The following is a 26,668-nucleotide window of genomic DNA, read 5'->3' as shown; positions in this document are numbered from 1 at the left end:
AGTCTTAGAGGTACAGGTCTGAACACTGGTACCTGAAAGATAAATACAAGGCTGAAGCACCCTTACGGTCATCTAGTCTCAATGGCTTTTCTCACCTTCCCATGGGATGTAAGGAAAACAAGAATACAATGATTTGAATACTCTTACAGCTATATGTTATTCCCAACTAATTTAAGTATCAATGGCAGCAACACATCTCAAAAACTTGGGGCAGTGTTAACAAAAGGCTAGAAGAGTAAATGGAAGTGATGAAATACAGCTGGTGGGTCAATTGTCAACCAAGTCACATTATTATGTATAAAGCAAACATGTTAGATAGGCAAAGTCTCTCAGAAGCAAAGATAGTCAGAGGTTCATCAATCTGTGAAAAACTGCTTATGAAAATTGCGGAGCAATAAGCCATATAGCACCACAATCCAGAAACACTGGTGTCTTCTCTAGGGCAAAGCTCATTTAAAATGAACTGAGCCAAAATAGAAAACGGTTATATGGTCAAATAAATCAGAAAATAAAATTCTTTATGAAAACAACGTCCACCATGTATTGCGGTCTTAAAAGGAGAGAGACCATCAAGCTTGTTATCAGTGAAAAGAGCAAAAGCCTGTATCTCTCTGATGTGTTATCCATATTGCCTCTACACTGTGTGCAGAATTATTAGGCAAGTTGTATTTTAGAGGAGTTTTTTTTATTATTGATCAACAACTATGTTCTCAATCAATCCAAAAGACTCAAATATCAAAGCTTAATATTTTTGGAAGTTGGAGTGTTTTTTTTTTAGATTTGGCTGTCTTAGGAGGATATATGTTTGTGCAGGTAACTATTACTGTGTAGAATTATTAGGCAACTTAAACACCCAGACCTTGGGTGTTTAGCTTCTGCCTCCGGAGGACACACAAAGTACTACACTTAAAAGTGTAGCTCCTCCCTCTGAGCTTATACACCCCCTGGTAGCCAGTCCTAGCCAGTTTAGTGCAAAAGCTGAAGGAGAATAGCCACCCAGAAGTAGAACAGAGCAAGAGCCGGAACAACCGGAGACTCTGTCCACGACAACAGCCGGTGATAACACGCGGAACAAGAAATTGCCAACAAGCAACAGGGAGGGTGCTGGGTCTCCCAATACGGAACTATAAGAAAAAGAATTTACGGTAAGTAAACAAAATTCTTTTTCTTTATCGTTCCTTTGGGAGACCCAGACCTTGGGACGATCCAAAGCAGTCCCTGGGTGGGAATAAACAGAAAAACTAAGAAGTAGGCAGAACCTAACTTCACAAATGGGCGACAGCCGCCTGAAGGATGCGTCTGCCCAAGCTCGCATCTGCCGAAGCATGAGCATGCACTTGGTAGTGCTTCGAGAAGGTATGCAGGCTAGTCCAAGTGGCAGCCTGACAGACTTGTTGAGCTGTAGCCTGGTGCCTAAAAGCCCAAGAGGCACCGACAGCTCTGGTCGAGTGTGCCTTGATCCCCGGCGGGGGAGGCACCTAAGTACTCTGGTAGGCGTCCGAAATGGTCGATCTAATCCAACGGGCTAAGGTCGGCTTAGAAGCAGGGAGGCCCTTGCGCCGACCTGTGGTTAGCACAAAAAGAGAGGTGCACCGCCTAAGCGCAGCGGTGCAAGACACATAGATCCGGAGAGCACGCACCAGATCTAGAGTATGCAGCGCTTTTTCAAAGCGATGAACAGGAGCCGGACAGAAGGAAGGTAGGGTAATGTCCTGGTTAAGGTAGAAAGGAGAGACCACCTTAGGAAGAAAGTCCAGAGTCGGACGGAGAACCACCTTGTCTTGATGAAAAACTAAAAAAGGTGACTCCGAGGAGAGTGCAGCCAAATCAGAGACTCTCCTGAAAGAAGTTATGGCAACCAGAAAGGCCACTTTCTGAGAAAGGAAGGTTTCTTTGTATAGTCTAAGAGGCTCAAAAGGGGGTTTCTGCAATACTGTGAGGACCAAGTTAAGGTCCCAGGGATCCAAGGGCCGCCGGTAAGGCGGAATGATGTGAGACGCGCCTTGCATGAAGGTGCGGACCTGAGCCAGCCGAGTGAGACGCCGCTGGAACAGAACTGACAGAGCTGAGACTTGTCCCTTGAGAGAGTTGAGGGACAGTCCTAGCTGCAGACCGGACTGTAGAAAAGACAGAAGGGTCGGCAAAGAGAATGGCCAAGGAGGATGGCCGGTAGAGCGACACCAGGACAGGAAAATTTTCCAAGTCCTGTGATAGATCTTAGCGGAGGGAGACTTACGGGCCCGAGTCATAGTGGAGATGACTTCAGGAGGAATACCAGAAGCCGTCAAAATCCAGGACTCAAGAGCCACACCGTCAATTTGAGAGCCGCAGAATTCGGGCGGAAAAACGGACCTTGCGAGAGTAGGTCTGGACGGTCCGGGAGATGCCACGGCATCTCTACGGACAGTTGGAGCAGGTCCGGATACCAAGCTCGCCTGGGCCAGTCCGGTGCAATGAGGATGACTCGACGGCCCTCCATTCTGATCTTGCGCAGGACTCTGGGCAAGAGAGCTAGACGGGGAAACACGTAAGACAGACGAAACTGGGACCAGTCTTGAACCAGAGCGTCCGCGGCGAAGGCCTGAGGATCGTGGGAGCGAGCCACGTAAACAGGAACTTTGTTGTTGTGACAGGATGCCATTAGGTCCACGTCCGGAGTGCCCCATTTGCGGCAGATTGACTGAAACACTGCCGGGTGCAGGGACCACTCGCCACCGTCCACGCTTTGACGGCTGAGATAATCTGCCTCCCAGTTTTCCACGCCTGGGATGTGGACTGCGGATATGGTGGACTTGGAGTCCTCCGCCCATTGGAGGATGCGTTGTACCTCCATCATTGCCAGGCGGCTGCGTGTCCCGCCTTGGCAATTGATGTAGGCAACCGCTGTCGCGTTGTCTGACTGGACTCGAATGTGCCTGCCCGCCAACAGGTGGTGAAAAGCTAAGAGAGCTAGAAGCACGGCTCTGGTTTCCAGCACATTGATTGAAAGGGCTGACTCGGACGGAGTCCAAGTGCCCTGCGCTCTGTGGTGGAAACATACCGCTCCCCAGCCGGATAGACTGGCATCCATGGTGAGAATTACCCAGGACGGGGCCAGGAAGGAGCGCCCTTGGGACAGGGAGAGGGGCCGAAGCCACCACTGAAGGGAGCTCCGTCCGTGGCGACAGAGCCACTAACTTGTGTAAGGAGGAAGGCCGCTTGTCCCAACAGCGGAGAATGTCCAGCTGCAGGGGGCGCAGATGGAACTGGGCAAAGGGAACAGCCTCCATGGACGCCACCATTTGACCCAGCACCTGCATCAGACGCCTGAGAGTATAACGGCGGGGCCTCAGAAGAGAGCGCACCGCCAGCTGGAGAGACAGCTGTTTGTTTAATGGCAACTTCACTAGAGCCGACAAAGTCTCGAACTGCATCCCTAGGTACGTGAGACTCTGGGTCGGAGTCAGAGTGGACTTGGGAAGATTGACAAGCCACCCGAATTGGGCTAGAGTGGCGAGAGTGAGCGAGACACTCCGCTGACAGTCTGCGCTGGATGAAGCCTTGACTAGAAGGTCGTCCAGGTAAGGAATCACTGCCAACCCCTGGAGGTGCAGAACCGCAATCACTGCTGCCATGACCTTGGTGAATACCCGAGGGGCCGTGGCTAACCCGAAGGGGAGAGCCACGAATTGGAAATGATCTTCTCCTATTGCAAAACGTAGCCAACGCTGGTGTGAAACTGCAATTGGCACATGCAGATAGGCATCTCTGATGTCGATGGACGCCAGGAAATCCCCTTGGGTCATTGAGGCAATGACTGATCGCAGAGACTCCATGCGAAAGTGCCGCACCTGAACATGCTTGTTGAGAAGCTTGAGATCCAGGATGGGCCGGAAGGTACCGTCCTTTTTGGGAACTAGGAAGAGATTTGAGTAGAAACCTCTGAACCGTTCCCGGGCGGGAACTGGTACAATTACTCCGTTGGCCTGCAAGGCTGCCACGGCCTGTGAGAAGGCGGCGGCCTTGGAGCAGGGGGGAGTTGAGAGAAAAAAATCTGTTTGGCGGGCTGGAAGAGAATTCTATCCTGTAGCCGTGGGAGATGATATCTCTCACCCACTGATCAGAGACGTGTTGAAACCAAGCGTCGCCAAAGTGGGAGAGCCTGCCACCGACTAAGGACGTTGCCGGAGCGGGCAGAGAGTCACGAGGAGGCTGCCTTAGTGGCAGCACCTCCTGCGGTCTTCTGTGGACGCGCTTTTGGGCGCCAGTTGGATTTCTGGTCCTTAGCTGAGTTAGCGGACGAGGCGGAGGGCTTAGAGGACGACCAGTTGGAGGAACGAAAGGAGCGAAACCTCGACTGATTCCTACCCTGGGCAGGTTTCCTGGTTTTGGTTTGTGGCATGGAAGTACTCTTCCCGCCAGTAGCTTCTTTAATAATTTCATCCAGCTGTTCTCCGAACAGCCGGGACCCAGCAAAAGGGAGCCCAGCAAGGTATTTCTTAGAAGAAGAATCTGCCTTCCACTCTCGAAGCCACAAGATCCTGCGGATAACGAGGGAATTAGCCGAAGCCACCGCAGTGCGGTGAGAAGCCTCCAGCATGGCAGACATGGCATAAGATGAAAAAGCTGAAGCTTGAGAAGTTAAGGCAACCATCTCGGGCATAGATTCCCTGGTGAGGGAATGCATCTCCTCTAGAGAAGCAGAGATGGCTTTGAGAGCCCACACTGCTGCAAAAGTTGGGGAAAACGCGGCCCCCGCCGCTTCATACACGGATTTGGCCAGAAGGTCAATCTGACGGTCAGTGGAATCCTTAAGGGAGGTGCCATCAGCCACCGACACAACGGTCCGGGCTGAGAGCCTAGACACTGGAGGGTCTACCTTTGGGGAATGAGCCCACTCCTTGACCACCTCAGGTGGAAAGGGAAAACGGTCATCAGAACCACGCTTTGGGAAGCGTTTGTCAGGACAGGCCCTAGGCTTGGTCACAGTGGCCTGAAAACTGGAGTGGTTAAAGAACACACTCTTTACTCTCTTAGGCGAGGTAAACTGGTGCTTTTCTGCCAGAGAGGGTTGCTCCTCTGATACTCGAGGGTTGAGATCCAGTACAGAATTAATGGAAGCAATCAAGTCACTAAGATCTGAGTCACCCTCGGAAAGATCAATGGGGTACATGGAGTTAGCTCTTGAATCAGAGCCACGGGATGAGGAGGGAGAGGAAACCCTGTGTCTCCTCTTAGGAGGACGGGGTCTGGGCCCTGATGATGAATCCTCTGTGAGCTCCGGTGGACGGAGGTCAGATGATAGAGATCCTAAGGGACCCTTAGCAGTAGAGGCACCCTGTGAAGGGGGCTGATGCATATTCAACAAAGTCCTGGACAGAAGTCCCATGGACTCAGCAAAAGACTGGGAGATAGACCTAGAAAAGGATTCTACCCAAGGCGGGGGTTCAGCCACAGGTGCAGGAGCAGCCTGAGAGACCACTGGGTGTGAGACTCCAGGCTGTGGCACTGCCAAGTTAGAGCAGACATCACAATGTGGATAGGTGCTCGGTTCAGGCAGCAGGAGCTTACATGCAGCGCATATAGTATAAAGTTTTGGAGCCTTGCTCCTCGTGTGAGACATGCTGCTGGAGTGGGGACAGCTTCTACAAGAGAATGAACCCCAGAGAGTATATACAGAGGTCCACAACCAGAGACCGGTTGTGGCTTACCAGACCGCTGGCAGCGGTGTTGTGTGCCCTCCAGATCCCGAAGCCCGGACCCCCAATGCACAGCACCTCAGCAGGGATGCAGAGTGCAGGCCAGCGCAGAGTGAACCCTGTCTGAGAAAATGGCCGCCGGAGCGAAGAGAGGGGGCGGGACTTGGGGCGTTCCTGTAGGAGAGCGGGATCTGGAGGGCCATAGAGACCTACAGGGGAGGAGACACGCACAGCAGTGGGGAGTGTCCCTCTCCTGTGCAGGACGGCCGCCGGGAGGAGCCGAGCCTGTCCCTCTGCATGAGTGACATGCGAGGGCAGTGAACAGAAACTAGGCCTCCGGCAAAGCCGGGGCCTAAATTTGAGCGGCGAGGCCGACACGCAGGCACCATCGGCGCGGTTCTCGGGCGACAGCTAGAGAACCCGCCGGAAATGCCAAGATAAATACAGTAAGCACACTCTCCCCATACAATAAAGCACAGGGACCCCCAACATATAAACGTCTCAGGTACTTAGCTGCTGAGACGCAGGGCCAGGTCCCTGGGGATGAGTGCTCCGGTCCAGCAGGATCCTAAAGGGCTGCGGATGGAGACCGGTCTCCTGCCAGGCATGGAGACCGCGCTGGCTCCCACTTCAAGCCAGAGCCCAGGAGGGATGGTGAAGGAGCACGGCATGTAAGGCTCCAGCCTTGGAATCAACCTTACAACACCACCGACAGTGGGGTGAGAAGGGACATGCCGTGGGTCCAGACGTGGACCCGCACTTCTTCAATCTCATTCCAAAAAGGAAAAAATCATATGAGAATGCATGTGTGGATGTATGCCTCCTGAACACAAAGTGATAAACTGGCTGGGACTGGCTCACCAGGGGGTGTATAAGCTCAGAGGGAGGAGCTACACTTTTAAGTGTAGTACTTTGTGTGTCCTCCGGAGGCAGAAGCTAAACACCCAAGGTCTGGGTCTCCCAAAGGAACGATAAAGAAAACCAAATATATTCCCATCTCACTTGTTTATTTTCACCAGGTAAACCAATATAACTGCACAAAATTTAGAAATAAACATTTCTGACATGCAAAAACAAAACCCCAAAAAATAGTGACCAATATAGACACCTTTCTTTATGATGACATTCAACAGCCTACCAACCATAGATTCTGTCAGTTGTTTGATCTGTTTACAATCAACATTGCATGCAGCAGCCACCACAGCCTCCCAGACACTGTTCCGAGAGGTGTACTGTTTTCCGTCCCTGTAGATCTTACATCTTATGAGGGACCACAGATTCTCTATGGGGTTCAGATCAGGTGAACAAGGGGGCCATGTCATTATTTTTTCATCTTTTAGACCTTTACTAGCTAGCCACGCTGTGGAGTAGTTGGAGTAGTTGGAGTAGTTGGATGCATGTGATGGAGCATTGTCCTGCATGAAAATCATGTTTTTCTTGAACGATACCGACTTCTTCCTGTACCACTGCTTGAAGAACTTTTCTTCCAGAAACTGGCAGTAGGTCTGGGAGTTGAGCTTCACTCCATCTATAACCTGAAAAGGTGCCACAAGTTCATCTTTGACTATACTAGCCCATACCAGTACCCCACCTCCACCTTGCTGGCGTCTGAGTCGGAGTGGAGCTCTCTGCCCTTTACTGATCCAGCCTCTGGTCCATCCATCTGGCTAATCAAGAGTCACTCTCATTTCATCAGTCCATAAAACCTTGGAATAATCAGTCTTAAGATATTTCTTGGCCCAGTCTTGACATTTTATCTTATGTTTCTTGTTCAAAGGTGGTCGTTTTCAGCCTTCCTTACCTTGGCCATGTCCCTGAGTATGGCACACCTTGTGCTTTTTGATACTCCAGTAACGTTGCAGCTCTGAAATATGGCCTAACTGGTGGCAAATGGCATCTTGGAAGCTTCACACTTGATTTTCCTCAATTCATGGGCAGTTATTTTGCGCCTTTTTTGCCGAACACACTTCTTGTGACCCGGTTGGCTATTTGCCACGAAACGCTTGATTGTTCGGTGATCACGCTTCAAAAGTTTGGCAATTTCAAGACTGCTGCATCCCTCTGCAGGACATCTCACAATTTTGGACTTTTCAGAGCCCGTCAAATCTCTCGAGTAGAGATGAGCGAACCGGTCGCGGTTCGGCTCGAGGTTGGTTCGCCGAACGGACCTCCCGTTCGAGTTCGGTTCGTCGAACGTTCGACGAACCGAACTCGAACTGCATAGGAAACAATGGCAGGCAATCACAAACACAGAAAAACACCTAGAAAACACCCTCAAAGGTGTCCTAAAGGTGACAAACAACTCAAACACATTGGAAAGTGACAAGGACATATACTCATGCGAAAACAAAACAGCTGGACAAGGAAAAAGAGGAGGACACACAGATATAGGCATGGCACGCCCTTCTAAAATCATGTAAAACACCGCAAGGTGACTCCAAGCGGAGTCTCCATTTTTTCCAAAAATTGGGCCACACACACACCCACCCCTTCAGTGGCAGCAGTTGTGCCCCAGTTGTACACTTCACAGCTACATTTGCATCAAGCACATTCAAAAATACGCCATTCTTATCCGTCCCCAGGATGACACCGGGGTAGGTAGCAAAGTCTTTCCTGATCCCAGCTCTGTTCATCTTGGCTTCTTTTAAAAACACATCAAGCAAGGGTTACTCCAAGCGGAGTCTCCCTTTTTTTCCAAAAATTGGGCCACACAGACACCCACCCCATCAGTGGCAGCACTTGGGCCCTAGTTGCAAACAGGATGTTTTGATTTGCATCAAGCACATTCAAAAATACGCCATTCTTATCCGTCCCCAGGATGACACCGGGGTAGGTAGCAAAGTCTTTGCTGATCCCAGCTCTGTTCATCTTGGCTTCTTTTAAAAACACATCAAGCAAGGGTTACTCCAAGCGGAGTCTCCCTTTTTTTCCAAAAATTGGGCCACACAGACACCCACCCCATCAGTGGCAGCACTTGGGCCCTAGTTGCAAACAGGATGTTTTGATTTGCATCAAGCACATTCAAAAATACGCCATTCTTATCCGTCCCCAGGATGACACCGGGGTAGGTAGCAAAGTCTTTGCTGATCCCAGCTCTGTTCATCTTGGCTTCTTTTAAAAACACATCAAGCAAGGGTTACTCCAGCTCTGTTCATCTTGGCTTCTTTTAAAAACACATCAAGCAAGGGTTACTCCAAGCGGAGTCTCCCTTTTTTTCCAAAAATTGGGCCACACAGACACCCACCCCATCAGTGGCAGCACTTGGGCCCTAGTTGCAAACAGGATGTTTTGATTTGCATCAAGCACATTCAAAAATACGCCATTCTTATCCGTCCCCAGGATGACACCGGGGTAGGTAGCAAAGTCTTTGCTGATCCCAGCTCTGTTCATCTTGGCTTCTTTTAAAAACACATCAAGCAAGGGTTACTCCAAGCGGAGTCTCCCTTTTTTTCCAAAAATTGGGCCACACAGACACCCACCCCATCAGTGGCAGCACTTGGGCCCTAGTTGCAAACAGGATGTTTTGATTTGCATCAAGCACATTCCAAATCCACAAGCATTTACTCTCCCCAGGATGACACAGGGGTAGTAAATTCCTTCTGGATCCATGACTTGTTCATTTTGATGAACGTCAGTCTGTCCACATTGTCACTGGACAGACGCGTGCGCTTATCTGTCAGCACACACCCAGCAGCACTGAATACACGTTCAGAGACAACGCTGGCAGCTGGACACGACAAAATCTCCAAGGCGTAACTGGAGAGCTCTGGCCATTTTTCTATGTTTGAAGCCCAAAAGGAGCAAGGCTCCAGTTGCACAGTCATGGCATCGATGTTCATTTGGAGATACTCCTGTATCATCCTCTCCAGCCGTTGAGTATGTGTCAGACTTGTTGTCTCTGGTGGCCTTGCAAAAGAGGGTCTAAAAAAATTATGAAAAGATTCCATAAAATTGCTGTTACCGGCACCAGATACGGTCCTACTGGTACGGGTAGACTGGTGAAGATGACGAGACCGTCCCATGTTTGTCAAGTTACAACTGGGAGATTCCCTCCCTGCACCTGCACGGTTGTTTGGTGGAAAAGCCGAGCTAAGATCGAGTAACAGCTTCTGCTGATACTCCTGCATACGTGCGTCCCTTTCTATGGCTGGAATTATGTCACAAAATTTGGACTTGTACCGGGGATCTAATAGTGTGGCAATCCAGTAGTCATCATCACTTCTAATTTTGACAATACGACTGTCATGTTGGAGGTAGTGCAACAAAAAGGCACTCATGTGTCTTGCGCAGCCATGCGGACCAAGTCCACGCTGTGTTTGTGGCATAGAGGTGCTACCCGTTCTTTCTTCCTCTGACATCTCCCCCCAACCTCTTTCAACTGAAATTTGACCAAGGTCTCCCTCATCCGCTGAGTCTTCCATGTCCATGGACAGTTCGTCCTCCATTTCTTCATGTTCTCCTGCACCTTGCTCAACATTTCGCCTGCTACTATGCGCCCTTGTCGATCCCTGTTCCCCATGGTCCCATGCCTGCTGCGTTGGTGATGATGAACGTCTGGACCTTGGTGATGTTGTTGTCCCTTGCACATATGAATCCTCCTGTAGTTCCTCCCCTTCATGTTGTCCCACCCCCTGACTCCGAATAGTGTTTAGCGTGTGCTCCAGCATGTAAATGACTGGAATCGTCATGCTGATAATGGCATTGTCAGAGCTAAACATATTCGTCGCCATGTCGAAACTGTGCAGAAGGGTGCATAGGTCCTTGATCTGAGACCACTCCATCAGGGTGATCTGCCCCACCTCTGCATCTCGTTGGCCCAGGCTATACGTCATGACGTATTGCACCAGGGCTCTGCGGTGCTGCCACAGTCGCTGTAACATGTGGAGAGTTGAATTCCAGCGTGTCGCCACATCGCATTTCAGGCGATGAACCGGCAGGCCGAAAGACTTCTGTAGCGATGCAAGTCGCTCAGCTGCGGCGCTTGAACGCCGGAAGTGAGCAGACAGTTTTCGTGCCCTGTTCAGAAGGCCATCTAGGCCGGGATAGTGTGTTAAAAATTGCTGCACGACAAGGTTCAACACGTGAGCCATACAAGGTACGTGTGTCACCTTGCCCAGGCGAAGGGCCGCACCCAGGTTTGCAGCATTGTCGCACACGGCCTTACCAGGCTGCAGGTTGAGTGGAGACAACCATTTATTAAACTCGGACCGCAGAGCTGACCACAACTCCTCAGCTGTGTGACTCTTATTACCAAGACATGTCAAGCTAAAGACCGCCTGATGCCGTTGCGCTCGGCTGCCAGCATAGTAATGAGGCGTGCGTGATTCCTTCTGCGCAGTGAGAACGCTGGTGGCCTGACCAGGCAGGCTTGGGGCGGAGGTGGAGGACCCAGATGAGGTGGAGGATGCAGAAGCTGTGGCGGAACTTGGACAGACAGAGGATTGACACACAAGTCGTGGGGACGGCAAGACTTGTGCAGCAGACCCTTCACCATCTATCACCATAGTTACCCAGTGCCCAGTCAGCGACATGTAACGTCCCTGTCCATGCTTACTGGTCCAAGTATCGGTGGTGAAATGCACCCGTTCACACACAGAGTTTCTCAAGGAAGCGGTGATGTTGTGTGCGACATGCTGGTGTAGCGCGGGCACACCTTTCTTAGAGAAGTAGTGGCGACTAGGCATCTGGTACTGGGGCACAGCGACAGACATAAGGTCTCTAAAATCCTGTGTGTCCACTAGGCGGAAAGGCAGCATTTCGGTAGCCAACAGCTTACAGAGAGATAGAGTCAACCTCTTAGCTTTGTCATGGGTCGGAGGAAGTGGCCTTTTATTTGACCACATCTGAGGGACAGAGATCTGGCTGCTGTGTGTAGACGGTGTTGAGTAGGGTGTCCCTGGAAAAATGCAGGTTTGTGAGGAAAGTGCAGGCGGAGACATGATGTTGCCTTCATCCAACGTTGGTGCTATCGATGTCTGAGAGAGCTGTACACACTCACTTGTTTCCCCTTCCAAACCAACTGACGACCTTACAAGCAAACTGCCTGTTGCGGTTACAGTGGTGGAAGTTTTGCGTGGAAAAACAGGTGTGACAGCTGTCCCCACAGTCCTAGAAGATGAAGAGCGCGCGGATGCACTGGAAGGGGCGGGCGGTGGATGGTTCGCTCCGCTAGCCGGCATTGCAGCACGGTGAGCTTCCCACCGGGACTTATGATATTTATTCATGTGACGATTCATGGAAGAAGTTGTCAAACTGCTGAGGTTTTGACCTCTACTAACAGAATCATGACAAATGTTACATATCACATGAGTTGGGCGATCTTTTTCGATGTGAAAAAAGGCCCAGGCTAGGCAAGGCTTAGAGGCCATGCGACCTGTTGATCCACCCCGAATAATGCTCATAGGCAGAGTGGTGGCTGAGGATGCAGTTGTAGACGTGCTACCAGTGCTCCGACTCTGTCCAGGAAAGCGCAAGGTAACTTCGTCGTCGGTTGCATCCTCCTCCACCGCCTCTGTTGACCTCCTCGAGTGCCTGACTGGGGGTTGACAGTAGGTGGGATCTAGAACGTCATCATCAATTGTTGTGTTCGCACTCCCCTCCCCCTCAGACCGAGCCTCTTCTTGCCCTGACCGAATATTTAAGTTGTCATCCCAATCGGGTATCTGCGTCTCATCTTCATCAGTATGTTCCTCATTGTCTATAACCACAGGTGTTACAGTTTGTGACAAAGGGTCAACATTATGCTCAGAAACTTGGTCCTCACGGCCTGAATCTGAGTCACAAAGGTTCTGGGCATCACTGCAGACCATTTCCTGTTCTGTACTCACTGTAGCTTGGGAGCAGACCTCTGATTCCCAGGCTATAGTGTGACTGAACAGCTCTGCAGACTCAGCCATCTCAGTTCCACCATACTGTGCAGGGCTGATGGAGACTTCAGAGCTGGGAGAAATCAAGTGTGATTGGGATGACAACTCAGAGGAATGGTGTTTTTTGGATGCGGTACTTGAAGTGGCTGAGAGGGCACTTGTTGGACCACTTGAGATCCATTCAAGCATTTTCCTTTTTTGCCCATCATCTACCTTTGTTCCTCTTGTTCGTGTCCGTAAAAAAGGGAGCACATCGGATTGTCCACAATAAGTAGTAGACATCTTACTTTTGCTAGTAGATGGTCTATCTTCAGCAGATGATAATGGAGCTTTGGCACCTTCCCCACTGACAAAACCTTTTTTGCCTTTTCCACCACGCCTCTTCCCCTTTCCACCAGCATCTGTCATTTTGCCACTCATGTTGATTGCGACAAGATTGTGGACTGAAAATGTGGTAGTAAAAATTGAGAGGTGGTGAAGATTGCAGTGGTGGTCTAGCTTTATTAACAGCAGAATAATAAAGAATAAATATCCCTGACAATGTAACTTAGTTATAATTCGTTGGAGTGTGCAACGCAGGCAGACGTGCTGCAAATGTCTTGGCACTAGTGGGACTATAGCAAAGTCCAATAGCCACGTATAGGATGCCACTAGGTACACTGAGTGTGTGCTAGTATAATGGCTTAGTTATAATTAGTTGGAGTGTGCAACGCAGGCAGACGTGCTGCAAATGTCTTGGCACTAGTGGGACTATAGCAAAGTCCAATAGCCACGTATAGGATGCCACTAGGTACACTGAGTGTGTGCTAGTATAATGGCTTAGTTATAATTAGTTGGAGTGTGCAACGCAGGCAGACGTGCTGCAAATGTCTTGGCACTAGTGGGACTATAGCAAAGTCCAATAGCCACGTATAGGATGCCACTAGGTACACTGAGTGTGTGCTAGTATAATGGCTTAGTTATAATTAGTTGGAGTGTGCAACGCAGGCAGACGTGCTGCAAATGTCTTGGCACTAGTGGGACTATAGCAAAGTCCAATAGCCACGTATAGGATGCCACTAGGTACACTGAGTGTGTGCTAGTATAATGGCTTAGTTATAATTAGTTGGAGTGTGCAACGCAGGCAGACGTGCTGCAAATGTCTTGGCACTAGTGGGACTATAGCAAAGTCCAATAGCCACGTATAGGATGCCACTAGGTACACTGAGTGTGTGCTAGTATAATGGCTTAGTTATAATTAGTTGGAGTGTGCAACGCAGGCAGATGCGCTCTGCAAATGTCTTGGCACTAGTAGGACTATAGCAAAGTCCAATAGCCACGTATAGGATGCCACTAGGTACACTGAGTGTGTGCTAGTATAATGGCTTAGTTATAATTAGTTGGAGTGTGCAACGCAGGCAGACGTGCTGCAAATGTCTTGGCACTAGTGGGACTATAGCAAAGTCCAATAGCCACGTATAGGATGCCACTAGGTACACTGAGTGTGTGCTAGTATAATGGCTTAGTTATAATTAGTTGGAGTGTGCAACGCAGGCAGACGTGCTGCAAATGTCTTGGCACTAGTGGGACTATAGCAAAGTCCAATAGCCACGTATAGGATGCCACTAGGTACACTGAGTGTGTGCTAGTATAATGGCTTAGTTATAATTAGTTGGAGTGTGCAACGCAGGCAGACGTGCTGCAAATGTCTTGGCACTAGTGGGACTATAGCAAAGTCCAATAGCCACGTATAGGATGCCACTAGGTACACTGAGTGTGTGCTAGTATAATGGCTTAGTTATAATTAGTTGGAGTGTGCAACGCAGGCAGACGTGCTGCAAATGTCTTGGCACTAGTGGGACTATAGCAAAGTCCAATAGCCACGTATAGGATGCCACTAGGTTCACTGAGTGTGTGCTAGTATAATGGCTTAGTTATAATTAGTTGGAGTGTGCAACGCAGGCAGATGCGCTCTGCAAATGTCTTGGCACTAGTAGGACTATAGCAAAGTCCAATAGCCACGTATAGGATGCCACTAAAAAACACTTAGTGTGTGCAAGTATAATGGCTTAGTTATAATTAGTTGGAGTGTGCAACGCAGGCAGATGCGCTCTGCAAATGTCTTGGCACTAGTGGGACTATAGCAAAGTCCAATAGCCACGTATAGGATGCCACTAGGTACACTGAGTGTTTGCTAGTAAAATTGCTTAGTTTAAAAAAGTTGTAGTGTGCAATGCAGGCAGACGTGCTCTGCAAATGTCTTTGCACTAGTGGGACTATAGCAAAGTCCAATAGCCTCGTATAGGATGCCACTAGGTACACTGAGTGTTTGCTAGTAAAATTGCTTAGTTTAAAAAACTTGGAGTGTGCAATGCAGGCAGACGTGCTCTGCAAATGTATTTGCACTAGTGGGACTATAGCAAAGTCCAATAGCCACGTATAGGATGCCACTAGGTACACTGAGTGTGTGCTAGTATAATGGCTTAGTTATAATTCGTTGGAGTGTGCAACGCAGGCAGGTGCGCTCTGCAAATGTCTTGGCACTAGTGGGACTATAGCAAAGTCCAATAGCCACGTATAGGATGCCACTAGGTACACTGAGTGTTTGCTAGTAAAATTGCTTAGTTTAAAAAAGTTGTAGTGTGCAATGCAGGCAGACGTGCTCTGCAAATGTATTTGCACTAGTGGGACTATAGCAAAGTCCAATAGCCACGTATAGGATGCCACTAGGTACACTGAATGTTTGCTAGTATAATGGCTTACTTAGAATGAGTTGGAGTGTGCAGAGGACAAGAGGGTACAGTGGCAGGATTGTGGTGCTCTGGGTAGAGGAATGGAAGCCTGCCTTTCTATTCCCTCCTAATGGTGAAATGCAGGGAGGAAATCCCTGACCTGGGCTACACAGACGCTGTTGCTGTTTGCAGGACCTGTCACTTATGGCTCTCTGACCCTGCCGCTTTGAGCCCTTAAAAGGACTGCTAGAATGTGCTCTCCCTAAGCTGTCTAACGCTGTGTATGGAGCGCATACAGCTGTATCGGCTATAGGACTCAGGATGGAGCTGCGACACTGATGTCTGACACCAAAGACGCAGAAGGCAGATAATGGCGTTCGTGAAGAAAATGTCCGGTTTTATAATGCAGGGACATGTGACATGCAGATCCTATCACACATGCCGTTGCTTCTCTGGCTCAAAGTCCACTTAGGTGTGTGTGTGTCTGTGATTGGCTGACATGCTGGCCCGCCCCACAAGACGCGCGCGCTTAGGGAAGGAAGACAAGAAAAAAAAAAAAAAAATGGCGATCGCCATTATAGAAACAGCAGTGATCTGAAGGCGCTGTTCACGCACACTATACACTGAAATGTGATAATAGTTTGATTCACAGAGTGACTTACACTATTACAGCAGAAACCAAGCTAGGATTTAGCTGTTTTTTGGCTGCTAGAACCGTTCTCGAACGTTTCTAGAACTATCGAGCTTTTGCAAAAAGCTCGAGTTCTAGTTCGATCTAGAACATGCCCCAAAATCACTCGAGCCGCGAACTGGAGAACCACGAACCACGAACCGCGCTCAACTCTACTCTCGAGACCCATTTTGCCAAAGGAAAGGAAGTTGCCTAATAATTAAGCACACCTTATATAGGGTGTTGATGTCATTACACCACACCCCTCCTCATTACAGAGATGCACATCACCTGATTTACTTAATTGGTAGTTGGCTCTCAAGCCTATACAGCTTGGAGTAGGACAACATGTATAAAAAGTATCATGTGATCAAAATACTCAGTTGCCTAATAATTCTGCACACAGTGTATATTCCAGCCATGTTGCATCTAATTTTTTATTTTTTTTTTTAACTGAAGTGGTGTCTTTTATCCAAGCCACTAAAAAGACCTGTGGAAGGACACATTTTTACACTACACAACAGATTCATAAGATAAGGATGCAAAACTAAGCAAATTTGAAGCCTTCCGAGTTTATAAAATTAGCTGCTTGATGAGTGACAGCAGCAAAGGGGCAGATCATATATTCATAATTATCCCCTCCCCCTGTTAGAATTAGCATAAGCATTATACAAGCGACTCACTTTGTCTCTTGCAGGACCTGTGTGAGCTCATACCCATGTGACCAGAAGGGGCAGGGCCTCAGCCAACAAAGCTGGATAGCAGGTCACATGGGTATGACCTCACACAGGTCCTGCAAGAGACAAAGTGAATTGTTTGTATAATGCTTATACTAATTCTAACAGGGGGAGGGGATAACTATGAATATATTATTTGATCCTCAGCTGCTGTCACTCATCAAGCTCCTAATTTTATAAACTTCACTTTTTTGGATTTCAAGACCTAAACATCCGAAGCTGACCACTACAGATAGAATCAGCCAGATAGTGCTAGTATAGCACTGGCTTTAGCTTATATACGAAAATTCTGGTGATTGGTTCTCTTTAAAGGGAATCTGTCACCAAGTTTTTGCCACCTAATATCAGAGTAGCATAATGTAGAGGCAGAAATGCCAATTCCATCGGTGTTTCCCTTACTGGGATGCTTAGTGTAGTTTTGATAAAATCACTGATTAATCATCAGTAGATTATCGTTAGAGGACTACTTTGTGTGCTGCCAGGTAGTCCAGCATATTCATGAGCTCTGTATAACTGCTAGATCTGCAGCAGAAAAAAACATAGATTTTATCAAAATGATAGCAACAGCTGAATAAGTGACACATCGTTGGAATCAGGGTCTCTGTCTCTACATTATGCTAGTCTCAGATGGGGGAGCAAAAACCTGGTGAAGGATTCTCCTTAACTAGAATGCCTGAAGCCTCCATGCACAATAGACACCTATTGGCCAAACGATAGTTCAGCGAATCATTCTGCTCGACAGCTATCTCACCCAACTCCTTCATAAATAGTTTATAAGAGAGCTGCTGCCAGACTCCTCTGGCAGTGACTTATCTCAACGTGAACCAAAGGATTGGTGTCAGATATTGGTCTTTTGACCTAATAAGGTTGCTGTACTTACTTTGAATCTTCATATCAGAATGTCTGTGTAATCTTTTTTGAGTCACCTACCTAACTTCATTGATCGCTCCTCAGTGTCCCTCCTCCCTGCTGAGATCTCACTCTGCTCAATACATGCTATAGCTCTCAATCAGGCAGGGGCAGACACCTAATACACTTGGACATAATTTTATATCTACAATGAAATACCTCTTATCTTATTAATGGATTATACATCAATTCTGAGATCAAAAAGATGATTTTAATTATATACGTATTATGAAATCTGGTGACACATTTGCTCTAAACAGTTAGCCTTTGAGTTCATTACATATGCAGAACTAGTGATACCTTATTGCGGGACAGTAGTACTTTCTCATTGGCTGCTGACATTTCTTGCCTGAGTTTTGCTTCCCGCATAGCAGATTCCTAAAGAAAAAAGAAATGATGTATAAAAAAATGTATTAAATGTCATTAGAGTCATCCGACCGTGTCCTGCTCCAATATTTCACTACACAAGCCCTATAGGTCTACGCACAGAGACTTTTAACAATTGACTCTGCATAAATAGCTCTATGGGAGCTCGTTTTTTATGTAACGAGTTGAATTTTTTAATATCACTATTTTGAGGTGAATAAAATGCACTTTAATGTTGTTTTATTATTATTATTATTATTATTATTTTGGTATGGAAGAGGGAGTTGCATGTTTCATTTTTTTTAATTTGTTTTTAAGGTGTTCAATCTTATAATAATAGAATGTTATCATTACTATGTGGGTCATTACAATTACTGCACAAATGACAGTTCTTTTAGTACTGCTGCGCAATGAAAACACATGAAAAAAAAATATATATATATATATCTAATATATAAAGCTGAGTGTATGTGTGTGTGTGTGTATGTCCGATAAAAGAATCCACACCGTCGCATTTACAATCACGAACTTTTGCACAGACACTCCATGTGACTCAGGGAACGTCATAGACTATGTTTGGCCGGGAAAATGTAACCCCGAGCTTTACAGTTACTCTAGAAAAATCCTGCCTCCATTAATCTGAATGAAGCTGGGAGCTCCTGGCAATAAATAGCAACTGTCAGTGGTTGCTATAGGAACAAAATAAACTGTTAGTAAACGAAGCTTATGTGTACGGTAAAAAGATGCCAGTGGTGAGACGGATAAAGAGAGACAGAGACAGCCCGGCAAAGAGACAGCCCGGCAAAGAGACAGCCCGGCAAAGAGACAGCCCGGCAAAGAGACAGCCGGGCAAAAAGACAGAGAGAGAGAGACAGACAGATACAGAGATTGAGACAGATAGACTGATGCAAATACAGACAGAGAGATAGAAACTGACAGACAAGGAAAGAAACAGACAGCGAGACAGACATCGACACACAGACAGAGACTGGGAGAGAGACAGAGAGACAGTTACTATCCCGGGCAACACCCGGGTACTACAGCTAGTATATAATATAGATATATCTAATATATAAAGCTGAGTGTATGTATGTATGTATGTATGTATGTATGTATGTATGTGTATGTGTGTGTGTGTGTGTGTGTGTGTGTATGTGTGGGTGTATGTCCGCTAAAGGAATCTGCACCATCGCATTTACAATCACGAAATTTTGCACAGACGCCTCATGTGACCCAGGGAACATCGTAGACTATGTTTTGACAGGAAAATGTAACCCCGCGCTTTACAGTTACTCTCCCAAAAACATGCCTCCATTAAAGTAAATGGAGCCTGGAACTACTGGTTTTAATAGCAGCTGTGATTGCTTTCTATAGGAACAAAGGACATTGTTAGTATAAGAAGCTAATGTGTGAGGTAGTATGATGTCGGTGGGGAGACGGATAGAGAGAGAGATAGAGACAGACAGACGGTGAAAGAGACAGACAGAGACAGACGGGGAAAGAGACAGACGGGGAAAGAGACAGACGGGGAAAGAGACAGACGGGGAAAGAGACAGACAGAGAGGGATAGAGACAGGCATACAGGGATAGAGACAGGCAGATAGGGAAAGAGGATACAGCCAGCGAGACAGACAAATATAGATGGGGAAAGAGACAGACTTTGATAGAGACAGACAAGGAAAGAGACAAAGAAAAATAGAGACAGACAAGGAAAAAAGACAGAGAGACAGGCAGACAGGGAAAGAGACAGACAGCAAAAGACACATACAAAGAAATAGAAAAATTCAGACAGGGAAAAAGAGAGGAAAAGAGACGGGGAGACAGACGGGATAAGAGACAGACGGGGAAAGAGAGACAGACCTGGAAAGAGAGACAGACCTGGAAAGAGAGACAGACAGACACAGACATAGAGAGACAGACACAGAGATAGAGAGACAGACACACACAGAGATAGAGACAGATAGAAACAGACAGACAGAGACACAGACAGAGACATAGACAGACAAGGAAAGAGACAGACAGACAACGACACACAGAGACAGAGAGAATACAAAAAACAGTTTGCACTCTGATAATGCTAAAGGCTTCAGCATAGCGTCAGGGACCCTGTTACGAGATATGCCGTGAAGGGGCAACTGGGCAGACATACAAATGGCCCTTTATATATGCTAAATATCTCATTTTTCTCAGATTTTCCTTAGCAGTAATGCAGGTCCATGTTCACATATTCATGGTTTCCATACTTTAGCATTATCAGAGTGCAAACTGTTCTTTTTGTATTTTATGTCATGTTCAGTTATGCACCTGTTCACACGTCAGGTCAAGGAGTGCAGTCAGTCTTAGAGACAGAGAGACAGTTACTATCCCGGGCAATGCCCGGGTACTCCAGCTAGCACACATACATACATACATACATACATACATACATATATATATATATATATATATATATATATATATATATATATACACATACATACATATATATATATATATATATATTTATAAATAAATATATATTCTTTTTTACTCGCCACACTTGAGAGCCATCACCCCCCCCCCCTAATGAAGCTATGTTTTTTTTTGTGGGATAAGCTGTAGTTTACTTTTTTCTATTTCAGGGTGTATATTTGATTGACCAATATTCCATTTTTGAGTAATGCTAAAAAAATGATTAAAAAAAATGCCATTCAATTTTTCTTTACATTCACAATACAGGATCAACAACATATTAGTTCTATAGAATAGATTGTTTAGTTTTAGCCCCTGCAAAGGAGTATTATACTATACCATGCTTGGCAGCAGTATGAACGGAACAGGCTGCTTTATCTTCACCATTCCCACATTATACACATGGGACGCTTGTCACTAAGGCTGTGTGCGCACGTTGCGGTTTTTCATGTGTTTACGCAGCGTTTTAAACTGCAGTGTAAACGCATGCGTTCTGCGTCCCCAGCAAAGTCTATGAGAATTTAGCAAATTCCATGCGCAAGTTGCGTTTTAAAAACGCAGCATTATGATACCAAATTTTTTACATCGATGCGTTCTAAAAAGCAACATGTCACTTCTTTTGTGCGTTCTGGATGCTTTTACCACTCTGTCTATGGGAGAGCAAGCATCCAGAACGCATGAACTCTGCATCCATTCTGCATTCAAAATACATCCAAAACGCAGCGTTTTGAAACGCACATGCAGTGACAAAACGCTGCAGAATATTTGTCACGGCAGAACGCAACGTGCGCACATCGCCTTACTATAGCATCAGTGCAATAAACATATGGCGGATGCTGCTAAGGGGTTAACAAAGAAGCCACTCTAGTTATCAGCAGATAGGCAAGAAATAGCTAATTTTGAAAAGGGAAGCTTTATTTGTCACTGTCTCATTTAGGGGAGTTCAGAGTATGCTGCAAAACGGGGACTGGGACAAGGTTATCCCAATTGCCCCCTGCCTGTATCCTACATCTGCTGACTTGCTGCTATAGGTAAAGTGGCATTTTCAGTGCCCAACTATAGTGGAAAATAAACGTGCAATCTGCACAGGCTGCCAATCACCCGACAAAAGAGCAAAATGCTGTTCGTCAGGTGAAAAAGATCTGATTTTCACAAAAGATCATCTTTCTTGGCAGCACATGGTCAGTGTAAACAAGACCCCTGCTGCTGAGAATAATGGCGGCCTATGCTTACTGAATGATCTATTAGGGGTACTTCTCACATAGTGAGATCGCTATCGAGATCGCTGCTGAGTCACGGTTTTTGTGACGCACCAGTGGCCTCATTAGCGATCTCGCTGTGTGTGACACTAAGCAGCGATCTGGCCCCTGCTGTGAAATTGCTGCTCGTTACACACAGTGCTGGTTCATTTTTTTGACGTTGCTCTCCCGCTGTGAAGCACACATCGCTGTGTTTGACAGCGAGAGAGCAACGATCTGAATGTGCAGGGAGCAGGGAGCCGGCGTCTGGCAGCCTGCGGTAAGCTGTAACCAAGGTAAATATCGGGTAACCAAGGGAAGCCCTTTCTTGGTTACCTGATATGTACCTTGGTTACTAGCATCCGCCGCTCTCAGGCTGCCAGTGCCAGCTCCCTGCTCACGTAGCTGGAGTACAGATCTGGTAAATAAGCACAGCGGTTTGCTTATTAACCCGATGTGTACTGTGGCTAGGAGTGCAGGGAGCCAGCGCTAAGCGGTGTGCGCTGGTAACAAAGGTAAATATCGGGTAACCAAGTGCTTGGTTACCCGATATTTACCAAGTGCAGCGTCGCTTCCACGCGCCGCTGCTGGCTGGGGGCTGGTCACTGGTCGCTGGTGAGATCTGCCTGATTGACAGCTCACCAGCGACCATGTAGCGACGCACCAGCGATCCTGACCAGGTCATATCGCTGGTGGGATCGCTGGAGCGTCGCTTAAGTGTGACGGTACCCTTACAGTCGGCTCAGGGCACACGTCTGTGTAATTAGGGTATTATGTGAATGGCACATTTTCATTGCGCAGTGTTCGGTTCGGGGTTTGCACAGCTTCATTATCAATTACAGAGAAAAGGAACAAGTGTCCCATAAAATCTGATTCACATGTAGTTGAGCAACGTCGGGGCAAAACACAGTGGACCACATGCAATTTTTGGCTGTGTAGAGCATTACAGACGTGCACCTGTAAAGGGGTACTCCAACATGAAGCATTTATTAATGGTATTGTGGAGGTGCCATACACTTTGAGTAACGAACTCAAACATTTTGGCTGGGGAAACCAACGTCCTCCATTCTGACGACTAGTAAGTGGGCCTTGGCAAACCAACACCTACCAATATAGCAATTATCATCTATCCAGCAGATAGGCGACAAATGTTTCAAGCTGGAATACCTCTTTAAATACACCTTTCCCCTAGGAAACAGTACCTGCTAAAAGTACATCATACTGTTATCCGCAATGCTGCCTGTCCCACCGCTCCCCTGAAGTGTACCCCATCCCTCACACCTCTCCTGACCTCCTTCTCCTTCCTCAGTTCCTTGGCATGTAGTTCTCTCATGCTGGAGCTATCGCGCTTTGTTTGGGTCAGGATCACACCAAGGTCTTGCACTTTCTGCTGGGATAAAGCCAGCGCTGCATCAGCCATGTGTAACCTGCAGACAGATGACATGCTTACAATCTGTTAGGAGTCTCACGTAGCCCGAATCATGTGCAGCACAGATTGGACACTGGCTCTTTTATGGCAGCAATGCACACTTTAGGCTATGTTTACAAATTGCTTTGCTACTTTCTGCAGGCAAAACCTGCTCTCTTGGCAGTAAAGAAGCTGCTTCCAAAAAGCAGGTTTTGCAGGAGATTATAGATGTCAATCGTCTACTGTGTGTGCTTAATAAAGTCTCTTTCACCAAAAATGCATGGCTGCACTGTCTCATTGCTGTCTACAGTGAAAAAACGCTGCAAAAATGCGGGAGTGGTGGGGTGGGGGGAGTCGACTAGGACTGTGCATCTCTGATGACTACTCCAAGGCCAGTCTACAACCACTTCTGTCCGTCTCGCTCTCCTAGAGGGACAGGACTAAACTGGCATCAGAGTCAGCACCTGTGTATATAGCGCTCTCCAGTGCCATCTTATTGAAGATGGTCTCCTCCTGCTTCCTATGCTGTTGCTGAGGGCGGTGCATGCGCCCTTGCATCCTTTTCACTCTACAAGACCGCAGGAGAGCACATGGTCAAAACAGATAAAGGAGCCCACCTAGCAGCAGCTCCCGGCATGCTCAGCAGATGGGATGCTTGAAATAAAGCCGCCCTCGGCAACAGCATCGGACATGTAGGAAGCAGGAATAGACCTTCTTCAATAAGATCGTGCTGGATATAGCGCTATGCACAGGCGCTGACTCTGACGCCATCTTATTTAAGAGTTGAATAAATACTTCCCAATGCTACTGTGCACGCACCAGACATAAAGGAAAAGGTGGCGAGGGGGGAATAAAGGCCAAGCGGATGAAGACTGTAAAACCCAACCCACATAGTCCCGCCCTGATGCACACGCAGTGCATTTCTGGAACTTGGATTAAAGCTTTTTCTGCAATCAAGCATGCAATCTGTCAAAGGTATCCCTACATTCAGCTACCTAGCGCAAGTGTGGCCTGGCTTTACTTTATATAGCAAAATTCTGCTGGTTGCTTCCCTTTAAGTAAAAAAAATAAAAATGTTAGTATGATTGCTACTGCCGTAATTGTGCTGTCCTGGAGAATGAAAATTCACAGAGGAGGCGAGGGGGTAAAATGCCACTCAGTCTTGAATCAAGTAGAACGATACCTGTGGGGCGTTCATTCAGGCACTTATTACTTTACTACCCCCCCCATCATTTTGCAAATGCAAGGTGTCCAGTCGAGGTCTTGCTTAATAACCCCCCCCCGTCACTACCATTATGGTACTCCAGTGAAACCCAGCCTTGGGTTGGGATTCATAGGAAACTAATTTTCACTATATACTGCTATACCGTTAGCAGGTTCAAAATCCCTATGGGGACTAAAAAAAAAAAAAAAATAAACCAGCCCTTTACTGGGCCAATGAACACAGATTGAGGAATACATTGGACATATACCCCAGGAGCTTTCCTTGCATGTGAAATGGGATGGAAATCATATTTGGAGTTTCACTTAAGGCCTCAATCCCACTTATGCATTACTTCCGAAGCTCGATACGTGAATGACCCTCAGCTCAGGCACTGCTACAAGAGTGAGCCGAGGATCATGCAACTGTAATCCGAAGTTGTGATCGGATCACAGCAGTGAAGAGGGAGAAAGCACTTTCTCCCTCTTCTCCGCTTCCTGTCTGTGGATACATCGCACTGCATTTGGATGACATCAAAGTGCAGTGCGATGTTTCACCCTCACCCTTAGACTTTTATGGGTGTGGGTGAGCAGAGACTCGCTGCCAAATACAGCCTGCTGCAATTCTTTTCTCATGCCGATATGGCATGAGAAATCAAACGCAGAGGGACACTGACCCATAGTTTTGCACTCGATTGCACTCGTCTGTGCAAAACACAAGTGAAACCAAGGCCTAAATCCGATGCTTTGTCCTACAATAACAATGTCTCACAGAAGTCCTTACTTGGATGTCAGTGAATTTACAACCGATTTCCTGTCGTCCAATGCCTCTTGAAGTTTGCTGACATGCAAAGTTGTTGTTCTGATAGTAACGGAAAGAGAAGAGGAAGAATAAGAAACAGAAAAGATGATAGAGTTTTCTAGTCAATCTTGCAGGCAGACTAACCTTGTGGTGCGGCTCATCTCCTCTCGCTGTTTATCAATGGTTTCCATTAAGTCCAGGAACTATAGGAGAAGCCACATAGTTAGTAAAAATCTGGAAAGAAACCAAGAAAACGCCTTTTCCCATCACCCACTTGTTTGTTCTTCTCCTGCTTCAAGTTCTGGACTTCCTTGGTGAGAATCTGCCTCTGATTTACAGTCTCCTTCTTTACCGTCTGTCTCTCCAGATTATAATCGATGGAGTGTTCTGTGGGCACACAAATACAATCTTTGTTTGAGTTTTGAAGGTTAAGGTTGGAGAAATTTCCAGTCTGGTGGGTTTTAAAAGGCTGAGAATCTTTATAAAAGGTTATCACCTATTTAAAAAATCCTGTTAGAATGGAGAGGTGGCCACTTATTGGCCCCTAATAATAATAGCAAAAACCTTAATGAAGTCCCCCTGGCAAGAGAGCAATAGTTAGCAAGTGGGGTCAAAACAAGGATACAGAACTCCTAAAACATAACATTTATTGAATATGCAGATAAAAGGTGGACTGCCACCATAAAAGAATAAAAAATGTTTGTCAAGGGCTGCAGAATATGCAATAACAGCCTCCAAACAAATCATACAAGGCACACACTACAGGAGGTATGAATACAAGTCACACTCAAACCTGCATTAATAGTCACAGCTAGGATGGTCGCTTCGTCAGAGTCAAACATCGATCGCAACCATTTAAACAGAAAAAAACGGCCTTACCGTATTTTTCTAGGGCATAAGACGATATGGCTCAAGATCAGGTGACCTCATATAGGTCCTACACAAATACCTTTACTTGGCTCGAACCATACCAAAGTACCTCCCGACGCGTTTCAAGGAATAATCATCAGGGGAGTCTTCTTAGGGTACAAATCGTCATATCAGTAATGATAACTGGACTGATAGACAGTCAAAATTGCCCCATGGACGGACTGTAAAACGAAAATCATAGATTACAGCCCATCCAATCAAACAAACATGAGGAATAGCATCATACGCCAGGCTGCTTACCCCAAATAACGTCCAGCAAGGAAGAACGCCAAGCTGCAGGTGCCGCGCCGGTTAATTTGAAAACCGCGCTTCTTATAGGGGCCGCGCATGCGCGGAAAGTCCACCGCAGCGTCGTGACGTCAGTCCCAGCATACACCGTGCCGGAAGCCACGACGTCACAATCATGCCCGTCGGCCGCATCAACAGACATGCGCCGCCGACGTCATAGACAAGAGCCTGGAACGCAAGCCGATAGTCCGAATAAAACCGTAAGTGTACGGTAAACGATCACTTATTAACCAGGCTATGTCGACATCAAATAACAACTACAAGGTATTAATCCTTGTGTCCAGTAAAGGTGCACAGGGCCTACACGATCGCAAGATCTTCCAGGACACACTAAAGATACTAATTCAGACAGAAAGGCCAATTGTTCTATCAGACAATATTCCAACCCACAAAATACAAAAAACACAAATAGAC

The 26,668-nt window shown here is 47.0% G+C and overlaps 1 protein-coding gene across 1 annotated transcript in view; it reads right to left on the bottom strand.

Moving 5' to 3' along the window:
* The window catches only part of LRRC45 (leucine rich repeat containing 45), a 104,652-nt gene that overhangs the window by 24,022 nt on the left and 53,962 nt on the right, over positions 1–26,668 (bottom strand). Inside the window, exons 7-11 of the mRNA XM_075349728.1 lie at positions 25,311–25,423; positions 25,181–25,239; positions 25,019–25,096; positions 22,918–23,053; positions 17,872–17,949 (exon numbers count right to left, since the gene is read on the bottom strand). Coding sequence (XP_075205843.1) covers positions 17,872–17,949; positions 22,918–23,053; positions 25,019–25,096; positions 25,181–25,239; positions 25,311–25,423 — 464 coding nt within the window. The remainder of the gene's footprint in view (positions 1–17,871; positions 17,950–22,917; positions 23,054–25,018; positions 25,097–25,180; positions 25,240–25,310; positions 25,424–26,668) is intronic.

Source organism: Anomaloglossus baeobatrachus, chromosome 5 (assembly GCF_048569485.1).
Source record: "Anomaloglossus baeobatrachus isolate aAnoBae1 chromosome 5, aAnoBae1.hap1, whole genome shotgun sequence".
Lineage (NCBI taxonomy): Eukaryota > Metazoa > Chordata > Amphibia > Anura > Aromobatidae > Anomaloglossus > Anomaloglossus baeobatrachus.
Note: the sequence above shows the minus strand (reverse complement) of the source record. Positions and strands in the feature narration are given on the sequence as shown.